This window comes from Syngnathoides biaculeatus, chromosome 2, assembly GCF_019802595.1.
Source record: "Syngnathoides biaculeatus isolate LvHL_M chromosome 2, ASM1980259v1, whole genome shotgun sequence".
In the NCBI taxonomy this organism is placed as follows: domain Eukaryota; kingdom Metazoa; phylum Chordata; class Actinopteri; order Syngnathiformes; family Syngnathidae; genus Syngnathoides; species Syngnathoides biaculeatus.
Genome location: NC_084641.1, coordinates 30,325,431 through 30,343,436, shown reverse-complemented (window position 1 = coordinate 30,343,436; position 18,006 = coordinate 30,325,431). Strand labels below are relative to the sequence as shown.

At 41.9% G+C, this 18,006-nt stretch overlaps 1 protein-coding gene across 1 annotated transcript; it reads right to left on the bottom strand.

Annotated features, from left to right (window-relative positions):
- Positions 1-1,831: 1,831 nt before the first annotated feature.
- On the bottom strand, positions 1,832-17,916 carry ptpn1 (protein tyrosine phosphatase non-receptor type 1). Its single transcript, XM_061846960.1, has 9 exons — positions 17,783-17,916; positions 14,365-14,455; positions 12,973-13,073; positions 12,405-12,503; positions 12,160-12,297; positions 11,832-12,041; positions 10,621-10,782; positions 10,384-10,544; positions 1,832-8,253 (listed from the first exon to the last, which is right to left on the bottom strand). The coding sequence occupies exons 1-9, from the start codon at positions 17,837-17,839 to the stop codon at positions 7,962-7,964; spliced, it is 1,311 nt and encodes a 436-aa protein (XP_061702944.1). The 5' UTR covers positions 17,840-17,916; the 3' UTR covers positions 1,832-7,961.
- Positions 17,917-18,006: the final 90 nt, after the last annotated feature.

Here is an 18,006-nt window from a genome sequence, read left to right as displayed (position 1 = left end):
TGTTCCTGCTGAAGTCGGCACAAGTAGGTTGCAGGTTTAGCTTAGGGGGAATTCATTTTTCAAACAGGGGCAGGTAGCTTTGAATATCCCCCCCGCACATTGACTTGTGTTATTTTTGTCTGATACTTACATTTGATGATCTTTTTTTTTTTTCCTTTCTTTCTTTCTTTCCTTCTTTCTTTCTTTTAAACCTGTCCTGTTCTGCTGCATGGCCGTGCAGGATTGTGGCACTTGATGGCTTTTGTGCTGGAACAGTTTTGGTTATGCAACAGGCAATCTTGATTGAAAATGGAGCCAGACAGGAAAAAAAAAAAAAGGTTTTAGGGAACAGAACGGACAAGGTCGAGTAGGGGTGGGAACCAAAGCAGAACAATCGTTAGACATTTTACATAGATATGTGACCATCAGTAATCTTACAAAATAATGAAAGTCTTTTGTGTGCCCGTGGAATTATTCCAAAATGAACACTAAATCACACACATGTTGCTCAGATGAAGGGTGGGGTCGACTGCCATCCCCCAACGTCCAACACTCGGGGGGAGAACGTGGGGGCCCCGCCCACCAACAGGGACCGAGGCAACAGCCAGCCAAAAGTGAGCCCATGCCCTTGGCCTCACCGTATGACCGCCCCTGGAAATACATCCAGGGGGAGACGCTTGATGAAGCATAAAACATGCGACAATAGGAAAAAAATTGCAGGGAAAGATGACTCGGCTGCCCATCAGGCGTGCTGCGCTCCAATACGATGGCGAGCTCACACGTCAGTCAACATCCCAAACTTGAGTCAGGACATTAAGACAGAAATTGGGAGAAAGTTATCGATCATCCAGGACCGTGCGCATTATTGAAGGGGAACGAAGTGAAATTTGCGCTTAGATTTTTGCTCGGGTCGGCACTTCCTATCATCGCGAAGCAGAATTAACTTATCATTTGATCAGTAATATTGTGAACTGGGTTTAGACCTTTGAGAGGCTTCGACCTGCCGCACTGTGCTGTAAAAAAAAAAAAAATAAAATAAAATAAAATAATGACAGTTGGCAGTTCACGCCCACACAACGACCGAGTTGATCAATTGGAGGCTTCAGAGGCTGCACATACTGTATTATTGTATTATTGCGCTTTTATTACAGCATAAAAAGATAAGCGTAATCAACAAAGATGAAACAAGTTGCTGATGAGAGCAGTGCAGAGGTTCGCCTCGCCTTTCATTGGACGACGACTGCAAGTGTTGGGATTTCATACACATGTACAATATTACATACACAGTAGCTAAGTATTGTTGCAAAACGATACATTTCGGGACACGTTAAGAAGTCGTTAAATGGTGGTCAAAAGCTAAAAAAGAGCAAGAAGCCATTGGGAAGATCAGCGGAGAGTTCAAGTGATGGTCGAGAGGCGGCACGGAGGCGCAACCGCTTAGAGCGTTGGCTCCACATCTCTGGGGACTGGGGTTCGAATCCCAGCCCCGCCTGTGTGGCGTCTGCGTGTTCTCCTCGTGCCCACGCGGGCTTCCGTCCACATCCCAAAAACACATTGGCGACTCCAACTTGCCCTTTGGTGTAATTGCGAGTGGAAATGGGTGTTTTTACGTACCCTGCGATTGGCTGGCGACCAGTTCAGGGTGCACCCCGCCTCCTGCTCGTCGATAGGCTCCGGCACTCCCGCACCCCTAGTGAGGTTAAGCGGCTCAGAAGATGGATGGATGGCTAAAAGGGAACTCTAAATGGGAAAAAGCTGCACTGTAAAAAGAGGCAGTAAATCATTACTTTGCTCCTTTCCATTGAAATTGCTTTTAAAAAAAAAAAAATAAAAAACGCATAAGGGAAACACATTCGGTAGTATATTTCTTTATTTTGAAAAGGCAAACAAATGTACATTAAAAAAATACACATTTTAAGCTCATCATAGAAAACCGGAGAACTTGAGGTGCTGAGGTTGAATCCCTTGATCAAGCACAACCAAAACAAAGTCAGCACAATCAAACCTGATTTGAAATATATATATTACGTATCAATCGTAAGCGTTTATCCATCAATAGGAGAATTATACCTTCCGGAAAGGGCATATTTCATTTGTCTGACTCATTTTGTTGAATGCTAGCAGCATTGCGAATGTCACTTTCGAACACACCAGTTGATTCACAAAAGCGGCCGACATGCTCAAAGTCCACAGAATCACTCGACTGCTGCGGCTCAGGGTGACGCCGTCTTACTACTGCTACTACAACCAGTACTACTACCGCTGCTACTACTACAGTGTATTTTTTTTCTCCCTGCGCTGGTGTTGATCTTAATCCCTGACTCCCCGTTCAAAAGGAAAAAGGCGACAGGATAGGATGTGTTTGTATTGCTTGCAAATAGTTGGCTCCCGTTTACTTGCCCCCCCCCCCCCCACACACACACACATGACAGCGACTGCACTCCAGCTACACTCGCGGAGCCATTTTTATCCCCCCCCCCCCCCCGCCCCAATTCAATTTATTTATGCATTCATTTTTATAGCTCTTGTTCTCATTCACAGGTTGAGCGAGAGGCGGGGGACATCCTGGACTGTTCTCCGGCCAATTACTTGACAAAAAAAAAAAAAAAAGACACTATAAAACTAATACTTTGCCCTGCAATACAAAATATTTGCATTGTTGAGAGAAGACGGAGCAGGAAAAAAAATAAGAACCACGGTTCACGTTCGTTTTCCTTTAAAGTGAATATGTCGTCAAATTGACACACCACGGACAAAAGTTGCTAACAACCTGAATTTTGTTTTTGTTTGTTTGAATGACTACAAAAATCTGCAAGTTTACAACAGTGTCAACAGTCTCAATAAAATACCTGTACCACTCATATGATGGGGGGGGGGGGGGTAATAATAATAATAATGAATCAACACTACTACATCGAGCACAGGGGGCGTCCAAAAGATTTTCTTGAGGGCCGCATACAGGATTCAGGGGCCACTTTCTCTACCAAGCAAATACATATTGCTTCCAAAGAATAGTACTTTGAAAAACTACATCATCATCATCATCATCACAGGTTTCTGGTGGGCCTGCCTGAGTCCTGCAGTCCACTAAACCAGATCTGTCCCGCGTCGTGGCGAACGCCACGTGCAGAGCCAAAACATTTCACAATCTGTAGTAAGATTAATTATTAATTAAACGTCATTAACAGGATGAGCAAGAAGTTGGAGGAAGAGTTTTATGCTTACTTTTATTCACTGGAATGAAAAGAAATGTTACTATTTTATTGTGACAATTTAAAAAAAAAAAAAAGTTGATTTCCGTGTAGACGGTAAAACAGCATTGTAATCTGTTTCGGGCCAAATGGAGGCAACGTTATTTGTTGAATAATAAAAGCTCTCAATAAGTACCAGTATGCACGCTTTCAGCAATTACCTTGAAATGTATAATTTAGAAAAAAAAAAAAAAAAAACCAACCTTGGAATTCACTTTACAGGGGATTTAAATGTTATTAAAATTTCTTAAGATCTCCCTCAAGCAGTAGTAGAATGCTCGATAAGTACACACTTGCACATCTCAATAGTGTAAAAAAAACATAATTCAGTGAATTGTTCAATACAAAATGTGAATCTCTGATGGACTACACTGAAATATTTCATTTTTAAAATATATGTATAATTTTGATGATTATAACTTACAGCAAATAAAAAAACCCAAATTCACCATCTCTACAAAGTTACATAAACAACGACAGAACAATGAAAATATATTTTTTTTTAAAAGTAGAAATTTGGCAGGAATTTACGACCTGAAAAGTACTTTCCCCAATTGTTGCACGGATTTATATAAATGAGCGAGTACTGAAATAAACGGGCTTTTGGCCGACGTTCTAATTTATTGAGATGTACCCCGCAAAAGCCAGGCACGGGGCCACGAAGGGGGAGGGGACAGATAAAAGTACCCCAGAAATGAAATCTTATCTGGTGGGCACAGCGGCACGTCCCTCCCACGTTTGCTCGCTCTATCTGACGGCCGCAACTCTGTCTAATCTGGACGATTTTCAAGCAACGTGTCACTTGATTCTAATCGAGCAGTTTCTGGGGGACGGGGGGGGGGGGGGGAAATACAAACAGAACAAATAAGACTGGGGACTTGTGATGGGACCTGCTGTAGCCGGTCCTCAGAGGACTCTTCCAATGTCACCTCTAGGGGGCGACATTACAGATGCTTCGATCATTGAGTACAAAAGAGGCCACAGTAAAAGAGAATAAAGTCAATTTTTTCCAAAACGACTTTATTCACGTGGTCCTTTCCCCCCAGTCTGCCTTATAAATAAATCCTCCTTCGTACTAGAAAATCCCGACTCTGCACGTGACATCCAAACTCAGCTAACGGCAGAAAACGAACATCTCTGGCAGCCCGTTGACCAAATCGACAGCAGACACGTTTTAACACGCCATGAAAATTTCAACCTTCGTCAAACAACGTTTTTATTTCCGCATCATTTGAATTTCTCTTGGTTTCTTCTCATCATTTGTAGATTAGTGTGGCTACACTTACACGACCCCAAAGTATTGCCCAGCAGGCGAATTCGAGTATGACAGCGCATGCAGCGAGGGTGTTGAAGTGCAGGTGCAACAATTGCGATAAATAGACGACTAATCATTTATCTAATTAATAAACACCTATTTTTATAATTGAATCGTCAATAAAAGACCTCGTTTAACTAAAAATTGTCCAAATCAACACCCAAAGACTGATTATCTCTCAAATCAAATCTTTGCTTTTAAATGTGGAAAATGATTTTACCCGTTTTCTGATGTGTTACGGACAAAACCAAAAACTGAATCCTCATCAAGCCTGTGAAGAGGCTGGAGCAGAACGCACTCAAGACCGTAGAGCTGACCGTGGACTTGAGGAGGCGTCCTCTCCCACAAACGCACCTCACGCTGTCCAACTTGTCCTGAGACCTTCAAGTCTCAAAGGTCCCGAAGTGGGAGACAAACATCAACTCCATCCTCAAAAAAAGCGCAGCAGAGGATGCACTTCCTGCGGTTCCTAAGGAAGCTTGGCCTGTTGAGATGGTTCGACACAGCGCTCATCCAATCACAGTCCGCTTTGCTGCCGCCACAAAAAAGGACAAACTCGGACTGCAGCGGACAATCAGAACTGCTGAAAGGATTGTCGGTACCCGCTAAGGACTTACACGGTACCTGAACTGAAAACAAGCACAGGCAAAATCCTCTCGGACCCGCCACGTCCTGGTCAGCTCCTTCCCCCGAACAATGCAAACCAAAACTAGCCGGCGCTCCAACAGTTTCTTCCCCCTCGCAATGAACTTCTTACACACAAAAGTTAAAATTCAATTTTTGTCTCGAGTTTGTTACATTCTACGGGGCCAATTATTAATATACATAATCAATTACTCGTGCCCTCACTGCAGTAGTCTCAGCCCTCTGCACCGTGTGCACATCAGTTGTTGCCCAATACGAGCCTCTCGTACCCGAGCGGCATCTCCGCCTCTTGCGCAATCCACTGAGGAATAGCTGACACATTTGAACGATCGGCAGAGATGATCGTACCACTCGTCATTTTGAACCGCATCCATTCTAATCCTTCGCGCAACGGCCATTGCACTGCATTATTGCTCTATTAGGCACTCTTAAGTGCTGGAAATGCTAAGAGGACTCTGCATGACACACACACACACACCCACACAAAAAAACTCTTTCATTATTGCAGCCATTATTGCTCCGTGACTGTTATCGCCACATCTTTATGTCGTCATGTTTGTCGCACTAGAGCGGCGCAAACTACTGGACACAAATTCCTTGTTTGTTTCTGACATACTTGGCGAATAAAGATGATTCTGATTAGTTTGTTCATGCATTTTCTGCACTGTCAATTTGAGTAAAGGGATGGAAATAAGTGAAAAAAATGTTTTCAGATGAATCCGTGATTAAAATAACTCTGAGCTGTAGCCCTGGTTTGACGCGTGTCCCTGCATCACGACGGATTCATGTAAAGATTTTCTGCAATACTGGATGTCCAATTAGCAGGTTGTAACTGTATAAATTATACATAACTATGAACTTTACAGCTCAAGGGGAGGGAGGGACAAAGGGGAGGCCGCAAGATAGAGTGAGAGAGGACAGCAGCTATGAAAATTATTGGCCCCCTTCTACAATTCTTATATATTTGCATAGTTTCTCCACTTTAAGATCACCAAACATAACTATTAGACAAATGTAACCTGAGTGAACTTAAAATGCGTTTTTTTTTTTTTTTTTAAATGGTAATTTCATGTATTTATGAAAAAGAATTATTCAGTTATCTGGACCTGTGTGAAAAAGTAATCACACACCCCCCCTCCCTTTAAAATACTGAATGAATTGTGGCAAATTTATGTTTTTGTATTATTTTCATTGGTCAGAGCGAAGGCTGTTCAATCAAAAATTCACAGAAATGGAACCGGTCTGGGCAGCACGGTGGGACGCTTGGTTAGAATGTTTGCCTCACAGGTCTTGGGTTCATGGTTCAAAACCCAGGCCCGCCTATGTGGAGTTTGCATGTTCTCCTGTGTGGGTTTTCTCCGGGCACTCCAAAAATATGCATGATAGGTGAATTGAAGACTCTAAATTGCCCGTAGGTGTGAAGGTGAGAGCAAATACATAGTCCTGCCCAAAGACAGCTGGGATAGGCTCCAGTATTCCTATGAGGATAAGCAGGTCAGAAAACACCACACTCGAAAAAGTCAAGTTGGACCAAAAAACAAAACAAAAAAAACTAAAAAAGCTGTAGCAAAACAACACGATGCAAAGAAATTCCAGAAGAGTCAAGAGAACTGTAGGCCTCAAATTAAGGTCAGCGTTCATGACAAGAACACGGAAAAGCCTGGCCAAAAATGGCACCCGTGGCAGACGTCCAAGGTGAAAACCACTGCTGAGTCCCGTCTTACTTCTTGCCATAGACGTACATCTGAATAACCCCCAAGACCTTTGGGGGAAGATTATATAGACTGACGAGATAACGTTGAGCTTTCTGGAAACCGTGTGCCTCGGTACATTTGGCGTAAATGTAGCACAGCGTTTCAGAAAAAGAACATCGGCCCAACAGTCAGACCCGGTGGTGGTAGTGCGACGGTCTTGGGCTGCTTTGCCCATTCAGGACCTGGACAACTAGCTATGATTGATGGAACCCTGAATTCTGGTCTTCAACAAAAACAAAACAAAAAAAAAAGGATCAGTTTGACCTCAAGATGAAGAGGACTTTGGTTCTGCTGGGGGATTAACACCCCCTCACCCCTCCACCCCAAAAAATATACAAAAACAGCAAGTTAGCTTCAGAATGGCTTTTAAAAAAAAAAAAAAGGTTTTAAAGCGGCCTGGTCAAAATCCAGATTTAAATCCGATTGAAATGCAGTGAAATGGCCTTGAAGAGGTCCCTGCTCCATTTTTGACAATTTCAAACAATTCTCCAAGGAAGTGTGAGCCAAAGTATCTCCACAAAGATGTGAAAGACAAACGTCTGGTTTCAAATTTTGCAGCGGTTAGCGGCCCAACCAGTTATCCGGTTTAGCGGGGGGGGGGCATTACTTTTTCAAGTAGAGCCAAGTAATTTTGAATCTTTTGCTTTTTCCCTTAGTAAATGAAATCACTATTTAAAAAAAAAAAAAAAAAAAACATTTGAAGTTCACTTGGGGTACATTTATATTTTCCCATCTGCACTGGCATCCCCCCCCCCCCCCTTTCATTTTATTATGTCCGAGAAGCTTTAGATGTCACTCTGCATATTCACAAGTTGTAACCATGCCGTAAGAAATATGTGCATGGTCCCATAAATATAGCCTCTTATTTCACGATTTGGAAAGCGATGCTTTGCGTGTTGAAGTTGACGTCCAACTCGGGGACACGACACCTTGAAAAGGCCCTGAGCTTTCAAGATTAAAACAATATTTTGGCCAGGATAGTTATTGGCGGGGGGGGGGGTCCGAGGCGAGCAGACATCAGTGGTAAAAGACTCGATAGCAGACGTAAGCGCTGAGCGCCACCGCCGTGCACAGGCACACGTTGGCGAGGAAGGGAGGCCAACTGTCGGCCTCGCCGGAGGTTTCCACTAACTGCTGAACGGCGTCCGCCACTTGCCGCCGCTCCGTGTCGTGCTGCGGCTGGGCTCCGGCTTCAGCTTTGGAAAGCGGGCCGTGGACGCCCACGTGACAATCCAGCTGAACGGCGTCATCAGGCGGACGCTGGGGGGCGACCGCAGTTCTCCTCCGCGGTTCCGAGTCCTGAGAAGATCTGCGTGAGGACAGCAGAGGATTGGATGAGTTTCTTTATGTTTAGTGGCCAATTGACAACTACAATGTTTGATTTTTAGTTATTTGCAACCTCTGAGTTACATAATTGTCTCTTCAAGACATTTTTAGAAACGTGCAAATAAAAATAACTTGTCAGGGTGACAAAAAAATCCAATGACTTTGAAAAAGTATTTTCTCCCTAATATGACTTTAAAAATACCGTAATATGCGGCCTACAGACCGCACCTGTTTATAAGCCTCACCGAGTACATTTGTAAAGGAAATACCATTTGGTACATAAATACGCCGCACCTGTGGAAAAGCCGCAAGTGCCCGCATTGAAACCACAGATATTTACAAAGAAAGACGGTACATTGTAAGAGTTTACAAAGTTTTAACACCTTAGCTTAGCTTAACATAGCAACAGCACGGTAGCACGAACAGGGCTGGTTTTTTAAAAAAAAAAAAAAAAAAAAAAAAAAAACATGCCGGTTAATTCTTCTTCTTCTTAATTACGTTTAGGCTTAGGTTAATAATTAAAAAAAAAAAAAAACAGCTATGGCCGCTACACACTAGCAACACGGTAGCACAGCACTAACAACGCAAGTTTAAAAAATAAAAACACATACCTAAATCACTGAGACGTGGCAGTAACAGCAGAAACACGCTAGTGCCGTGCTAACGGGGCCGGTTAAAAAAAAAAAAAAAGAAAAACATACCGGTAAAACTCACTGAGACACGGCAGGAATGCACCGCTAATGCTACCACAGCGTTAAGAGGGCCGGTTAAAAAAAAGAAAAAAATATATATACACCATTTTAAAAAAAAAATAAAATAAAATAAAAAAAAAAAACATCACTGAGACACGGCAGTAACACCCTAGCGCAGCGCTAACAGGGCCGAACCGGTAAAAGTCACTCCCTCGCCATATATATATTCCACTGATCTCACTCTTACTTTTTCCACTCGATTGGACGCTTGCGGCCGTTAGAAAAAAATGCACAAATTAGCCGCATCACCGCACGTGTGGAAAAAAAGTTGCGCCTTATAGGCCGGAAATTACAGTAACTAAATTGAGCTGCCTAAGAGACATGATCCAAAATATTGCACATACATACACACAGGTTATCAGACACAAAATAAAGCTGGACACAGTAACACAACATGAGCCCGACTTATAATTATTCTTTGCTGCAGAGAAAATGACATCAATTGTTGGTGTTGTTCTTTGTTGCCCCGTGTGATTGTGTCAATGATGTATATTTATGTGTGTGTAATTCTTACCGGGTTGTATTTGTGGCGCTTGTTGAATTTATTTGTTTTGGGCGTGTTTGGTGTGGTGGCCTTCCGCTCATTTCATTGTGTTATTGAATGTGGGGGATCCGCCCCATCTGCGGTCCCTTCTCAAGGTTCCCACAAATGGGCTTTTGAGTTTTTCCTTGCCCGATTGGGAGGGAGTTAGATGAGGGGATGTGCTCACCATTTGCCAAGCCCTTTTGTGATTTTTGTGATTCGAAACAAACAACCTTGACTGCCTCGATTTCTTGGGAGACTCATCATCGCCACAGTAGTAACAAAGTGACTAGAAAAGGTAACGTTTACCCTAGTATCGGTTAGGAAATAATCACACTTGTTACTGAACGACGTAGACATTTTTTAGAGAGTAAAATACTACTTGCATCATTGGAAAGGGGCTACTGCGATCAAGCATTTTATGAAGTTCCTTTAAAAAAAAAAAAAAAAAAAACTCCTCAAACTTTCCTCATGAGTGGCGTCACCACTCGTGAGCCGACCCGCTTCCGTTACATTCGATAGTGAGTTTAGTAGGAGTGTGACCCTTGTGAGGCTAAGCGGCTAAGAAAATGGATGGATGGATTGATGGATGGATGAAGTTGACTTGCTGTTTTTTTTTTGTGAGGGGGGGGGGGGTTGTTAATCCTCCTACAGAAAAAGCACATTTGATCTTGAGATAGTAGTTTGGGAGTATTTAAAGCAAGCGAATATTATGTTGGGATTCATAGAAATACAGTATTATGTTTACAATTGCTACCTGCTGTCGCCCAGCCCCTCCCTCCCAAGAACAAATATGCATTCATATTATCAATCACTTCGATTCAAGCGGAACGATTACCCCAGACTGTGGATTTCATCTGGCCGGACAATCTCGTCATTCTTGGGGACAAACAATGGCTCAACTTTGCCGTTTTGAGGATCTCTTGGAGGGGGGAGGGGAGGCGGAGGTGTGAATTCGGGGGGGTCATCTTCCCCGTTTGAAAACTCCCTCCGAGATTCCTAGTAATACAAACAAAATATTAAAAGGAGATGTATAAAAATGTTCCGGGCGGGGAAGCCCTGGAAAAGCACTTGCCTCCAATGACAAATCTCCTTTAAGGTATTTGGCACCCTCAATAACGGCGAGGTAGGAGAAGCGAAGTTGATCTGCGGTCTGAATCAAACCCATGCGATGACGTCGCATCTCCAGTAGAACGTCACGGATGCGCACAGACGACGGGTCCTTGCGGATAGACATCTGGCAAAAAAAAAAAACCACGATAAATAAAAATAAATCGTAAATCAGGAACAGAATGTGTGGAAAATCAAAGTAACCGCTATTAAAATTGAAATAATTCATATTACAGTAGTTCCTTGACATAGAACATTAACTTGTCTATGATCAAACATGTACTCAGAACACTTATGTCAAATCAACTATCCCCATGTTATGAATGGAAGTCCGTTTGATGTGTTCCAGCCCTGCCAAAAAATGTTTTTTATTAAGGAAAATATCACATAATTACATTGTAAAGTCATAAAAGCAGTAATAAAGTAGAATATCATTTATTAGTTTGTGAATCACGATTTCATGCTTCAATTCAATACTTTGTGCAGCAGCTTCTGGTGTACGACCTTGGCCACTGGGGGGCAGTGTAACACCGTCCTACATCCTATGGACAAACGAAGAAAAGTCGCCATCACGCTCAGCGACTTAGTTAAGGCGCAATAATGTTGGCCGCATTTGGCAGAGAATAAAGAACATATGGGTGTGAATATTGTCTTTCTACATGTGTTGCTCCATTTGTTTGTTTTTGAGTAGCTTTCGCTTAAAGGGTCATAACAGTGCGACCACAGATGCTAATCATAAACTCATCTACAGCATTTCTATTACGTTAGGAGTAAGCTAGTTTTAAAACAGGTTGTTTTGTTTTTAAAACAACATCTTTGTTTTGTGCTCATATTAACAGCAACAGATTGAAGACTATTTTGAAGAATTGTTCAAATTTTCATTTGCACGTGAAGGCGAGAAAATATCTGCCAAAAGACGGCTCGTATCTCGAAAACTACCGTAATTTCCTGCCTAAAAGCTGCCACATTTTCCCCACACGCTTTCAACCTTGCGGTTTATGCGGTGATGCGGCTAATTTGTGCATTTTTTCGTCACGGCCGCACTCGAGCAGAAAAGGTAAGAGTGAGACCGGTGGAATATATGTGCCGAGAGAGTGACTTTTACCGGCTTTTAGCGGTTTTGCATTGTTCAGTTCAAACACTCAAGTCTGAATTTGTATGTCTCTCAGTACCAACCAGTAAGAGGCAGGTGTCCACCAGGCAAAAAGTTCCAGAGCGTCCGATGCCGGCGCTGCAGTGCACCACCACTGGGCCCCGGTCCGTATTCATACAACCCGACTCCCGCACTTTGAATAAGAAATTAAGGAATGAAGCTGGAGATTCTGGCACACCAAAGTCAGGCCAGGTGGTGTAGTGAAAATGTAAAATTTCTCGTGTCTCTAGTGTCTGCAGAGGGGAAATGTCACACACAATCCAGAAAGGGGTTGTAAAAATCCCCCCCAAAACATTTTTTTTTGGACAAACATTTCGCACTCTGAATAAAAACGGGCCGCCCAGAACTTACAGAAAGATTTTCCAGCTCGAGATGACGGACCGTGTAGTAGGATTTGATGTCTTCGGAAACAAAGGTGAGCTTGAAGTTTGTGTCCTCAAAGAGGGCATCCCTCTCTTCTCTGTGGGGCCAATACTGTGCACACTTGACCTACGAGACAGCAGGGCTCATTTGACTTTTTTTTTTTTTTTTTTAACGGACGGACGGACGGACGCAGTGAGGAAGTAACACACGGAATGGAACCTGCGGCTGCTTACCGATCCTTTCTCGATCACTCTGTTCAGCATGACCACACCACAACTCCGCTGCTCCCACACCATCTCCCAGAAGTGTCCGCATGTGTTGGGTAAGGGTCCCTAAAACGGAAAGAGAGAGAGACGGTGTGAGCGCAGCCTTTCTTGACTTTTGAACCACCTCCTTCAACATCTTCAAAGAGTTCCCGCATACGCCCGAAAAAAAAAAAAAAAAAAAAATCTTACATAATGATGAGTCATCGTGAAAACATCTTCCAAAAATAATCAAATTAGGGGAACTTTTGCAACTGGGTCTGTGTAAACATTTGCGGTGGGACTCAACTAAAAACCTCATGAAAAAGAGGCTTTATCATGCACTGCAATAGTATTAGAATGATAAACAAATCCATCCACGCGCACACCTATTTGACACAGTTAGCCCAGAAATGCAAATTATAAAAACATCCCATTCACATACGGGAGGGCTGTATTAAAATAAGTACATCAATTATTTTCAAACATTTATCCTATTGCATTATATACAAGCAGTTAATAGCGTAAAGATGCAAGATTATTCCAGAAAGATGCTTACCTGAGTCAGGATATAGTTCCTCTGCGCCTCTTCAACTGTTATTAGGCTGGCGTTAACGTAGTCGTTGGCACTCTGCTGCAGACATATTCGACTGTGGTCAACTGGGGAGAAACGATAAGGCGGATAAACTTAAGGCTTGACGATCAAATTTCAATCGTGATTGCAATTTTGTCTGCCGTGATTAAACGAACATGAACGGCGGAGAGTTTTTTTCTTCTTCCCCGTTATTATTATTTAAAATGCGGCCATTGCTGCATACCAGCCAGCCGCCAGGGAAGAAAACGTGGTTGAAGCTCCGGTGCCAACTTTAACATAAAGCGCCTACAACGGCATTCCTGTCCAACGCAGCGATAGACAAAGAATATATTTTACCCCTTCTGGAAGCCATCACCCTATCATAAATTCCAATTAAGGACTGCACTTTATGAAAGCACATTTAGTTTTTGCCCTAAAGTGCGTATGTGTGTGTGTGTGTATATATATATATATATATATATGGGGGGGAGGGGGGAGTACATTTGTTTGTTCATTACTAGCATATATTCTTATTTAAAGATTCATCCTAAACCGAAATTTGTTACATATTCTTTGTTCAAAGTAGTGCAAAAGTAAAAAAAAAAAAAAAAAAAAAAAAAAAAAACATTTTTCCCCTCATGAAAAACAATCGGGATTAGAATATTGATCTGAGTAACCGTGATTATTATTTTGGCCATAATTGTGCAGCCCTAGAGACATACTTTAATAGTTCAAATTTAAAAAATGTACATAACAAGCAACTGCAGGTGGCAAATATTAATTAACAATGGACAATCAGAGAAATGTGATTAAATAAAGCGCCCTCCAAAAGTATTGGAACGGCAAGGTCAATTCTTTTGGGTTTTGTTGTAAACTAAAGCCATTTGGGTTTCTGAACAAAAAAAAATGAATTTGGCTTTCATTTCATGGTATGTATTGACATCTTGATGTTTCCAACAAGTCAGGACAGAGAAGCTTTTGTTTGACGGCATCTACTTTTCAGACAGACCTTGTTAAATGCAATCACAGCATTTCTTTAATACAAATCATCTAGAATTATTCAGCCAGATATGCCCGTGACGTTTAGTGACATGCAGAGAAAAAAAAAAGAAATGCTCTTCCACTAGGCGGGAGAAACCACAAATAAACTTGGCACGTACCTGTTGCCATACATACAACACAATACTACCTTTGTGTTCAATTACTGCATTGAATAGTTGGGCACAAATGTGAAGAGAAGTTCCAGTTAATTTCATTTTTTTTAGGTTTAAATTGAAATTTCACTGGAAAACCTGAGAAGGCCAAAATTGCGCGTGTTGGCTCAATGAAACGTTGGCAAAGTTCAAATCGGGCTGTGCACTACCAGGCGGTACTCACACGGGCTGACGTCCCGATATCGGTTGCGACTCTTGTTTTCTGGAAGTTTGGCCACCTTGCAGGGCAGCTCACAGGACTGCTGTCGAATCTCCTGGAAGACAAGCCAACCTTGACATGTTGGTCACAGAGCTCGCTCGAAGATGCCTTTTGTCGCTGTGACTTTCAGCATTGTAGCTCGTAGATACATATTGCATTTTAACGGTATCATGAGGTGTTGAGCGCACATAGATAGAAAGCAGGGATGGACTCAGGACCAGTAAAAAAAAGCTCCAATACGAGGCATGAACATTTTAGGGACACAGATGACAAATCTTTTAGGCGACTGCAAATTATGCTTAGCAATACGGACAAAGAGCTTTCCTCAGGTTGCCGCCGCCCGGCAAGCAACACGTTTTGCGAGCCCCAGCACAGGTTCTGCCAGGCTCCATTCCAGTAAAGGCGACCGAGCTAGCTCCTGCTGTACAATGTTAATCGTGCTTTCGATTACGACTTTTCATGATTATTAAAAAAGTGTGTATAAATGCAACTTCCTGCATTGTGAAAGCACCTCGGGTCTGCCTGTGTTGCTTGATGAAGAAATGTGACATATCTTATTCTGTCCTTCCTGTGCGTTTTAAAGAGGACATATGTAGCCAAACCAACGTTTTCTAATATTTGGGATGTAATATTTTGTTTTGAGTGCCTCGTAGAACGTGAAATATGAATCAAAATCCTACACACAGTCCTAAAATCTAGACATTATTCTGCCGAGAGAGTTGAAATTAGGTCTTTTGAATTTTATTGAATTCATCTGTATCTTAACTCCACCTTCCCTTTCCGCTCTCAAGCCAGCGCGATCAACATAAAACGCGTGTATGCTCACAAGTGGGTTTTCTACACGGAAGACGCCAATCAGAGGAAAGGGGCCGGCCTTAGCCAAACATGGACAAAGCAGATACAAAACTGGGTCAAACGGAAGTGGGGCCCTTTCTGGAAAAGCTAGGGTGGGTTTTTTTGTTTTTATTTAAATGACTGTTATACTAAGTTAATGTTACAGAGTCACTCTGTGGAGATTAAAATAGCCCATACAGATAATGTTTAAGATATTTAATGACACCCCCATTGGAGTTTACAGTAAAAATAAGCCCATTCGTCTATTTTCTGTACTGCTTATCCCCACTAGGGCTGCAGGCCTGCAGCAAACCTATCCCAGATATTTTCGAGCGAGAGGCGGGGTAAACCCTGAACAGGCTGCCAGCCAATCGCAGGTCACATTTTAAAAAAATAAAATAAATTCAGACTCATATTCACGCCTACAGGCAATTTTAGTTTTCAATCAACATACCATGCATGTTTTGGGATGTAGGAGGAAGTTGTGTATTTAAATAAAAGACATACTGTACTATATTTTATAAACTTCGCCATCTAAATGCTCACAATGGAACACTATTGATACGTTGGGGGGAATAAAAAAAAAAAAGTAAAACACTTAAACGGGGGGGATTTTCCCTCAAAGAAATATTTGGAAACAGTGGCTGTAGTAACACATACAGTCAGGTACTAAAGCAGAACAATGTTCACAGATATGTGTACTTCCCAAAAAACAAATTACAGTATGTTAATGAAGTTCTAGAGCGACTTTCTCCAAGTTTTGAAATCTGAATGTAACTCCATGTGTGCACAACGCTGTCCCGAACAGGCCAAGGGGCACACAGCAGGTGTTTATTTTTATTTACTGGTTTTTTTTTTCATGTACTATTATTTCACTTAGTTATTTCCCTGATTCTTCTTGTAAGTCATATTTAAAGTTCAGTAATTGTAGTTCAATAATACTAAATTTTGAAAGCAATGAATGACTATGTTTCTAAATTATTCTTCTTTTCCTTTCAGCTTGTTCCATTAAGGGTCGCCACAGCGTGTCATCTTTTTCCATCTAACTCTATGTTTATAAATTGTGATATCAATATTAATTTTATTACGTATACTATTACCACGATTGTTTTTCCATAATCCCTTGTGTGATTAAATATCACCGCGGTTGCTTTGCCATAGATTTATTACCACATTAAGTGAAATCAGCGTAGTATAAATTGATCTCCCCCGCCCCATTTTTTTGTTTTTTCCTTATGTATTTATCCATTTACAGGATGGTTTTTCATTCGCAGGATTTTTTTTCTTCCTTTACAGTGCATGTTTTTGGTGTTTCTTATGTTTTAAAACTGTAAAACCCCTAACCACAGACTATGAATTTTGTCACACAGGCATTAATATTTTCTTGTTTAAACACTCAAAATTTAAACCTTTGCAGATAAAAAAAAAATGACACTAATGTATTTTAGAATGAAACCAATGATCAAAACCTGCTTTAGGCCCAAACATTTATTTGAGTTATAATTATATAAACGTCCCTCCATCCATTTTCTTCCGTTTCATCCACAACCGTGTATAAAGGTTTTCCCAGCAAAAGAAAACTCACAGCTTTTAGAAATTGTTTAATTTCACTGATCAATCTGTGAGGTTGGACAAGAAATTATTAATAGTGAGTCACCCACATTTTACTGTTCAGTCCCTCTTTATGCTGGTGCTCGGTTCCGTTTCTGCTGAAGCCCTTGAGGCGGGTCTCTTTTTTTTTTTTTTGTGAATGAAGAAAACTGTTATGCGTCGTTGCCGGGGCTCTTTTTTTTCTTCTTCCGGTCGAGAATATTGTTATAAACGGACGCGCCACCTTCGATTATGTTTGTAATGAACGAAACTTCAAAGGGGTCCCATTCTTATGCAACTCGGTGAAGTTCAGTGGTCACGGTTTGCAAGTGATAGTGTTAAGTCCATCCTCTTCTTCTTTCTCAACTCAACACTCGACCTCTTCTTCCTCATCCTCGCTTGCTGGCTTTGTCATTTCTACCAGGTCTTCATCAATCAGTGACAGTTTGAGATTGTTCGGGGGAAACCTTTCAAACAAACAGAACTTAAGAGCCATACTGCTAGCATTAAATAATTGGGTAAATTAGGCAAGATGAAGAACGCATTGTGTACATTACAAGACACAGAGCATAGACGAGGTTGATTGACAACAGTGCTTTAGCCAATCGGGACGCAGGACACAAAGTGGCGTTTCCCTGAGCGAATCAAGACGCACAACACAATACGCTGTTTAAAAAAGAAAAACAAAAGTACGCTACCTGCATACTGTAAAAAAATTAGACCCCCCCCCCCCCCCCCAAAAAAAAAAAATCTCTGTAAAAACGAGCCCGTGTAAAGTGAACCGCGATGTAGCGATGGAACAATGTATAATAAACGGGAGGTAAATTAAGTAAAATATAAGTGCAAAGTGACTTCCCCAATACTCCGTGGCACACGAAACGCATCTCTTTGTAAACATTCGTCATAATTCGTCCGACAAGTGACATTTTGAGACGGAAAAAAAAGTCCTTTCACCCACCTGGTAAATGGCGGTCCAAATCCTGTTGTCATCGATTTCCCGAAACTCGGCTTCCATTGCTGACAGTCCAGCTGTCGCTCGTTCCTTCTCCTCCCCCGCCGTCAACTGACCCACCGTCGCTTTGGTCGAGATGCGTTTCGAGCCCTGAAAAGTGCCCGAAATCTTCGGACAAAAGACGCCGCCGCTGTGAATTTGTTCTCAGCCGAGCAGCATTTATGACTTCG

Coding starts and splice junctions, on each gene's coding strand:
- ptpn1 (XM_061846960.1), bottom strand. CDS start 17,839: ATGGAAGCCGAGTTTCGGGAAATCGATGACAACAGGATTTGGACCGCC. Junction 14,456..17,782: donor TTTGGACCGCCATTTACCAG/GTGGGTGAAAGG, acceptor CTTGTCTTCCAG/GAGATTCGACAGCAGTCCTG. Junction 13,074..14,364: donor ATATCGGGACGTCAGCCCGT/GTGAGTACCGCC, acceptor GTTTCTCCCCAG/TTGACCACAGTCGAATATGT.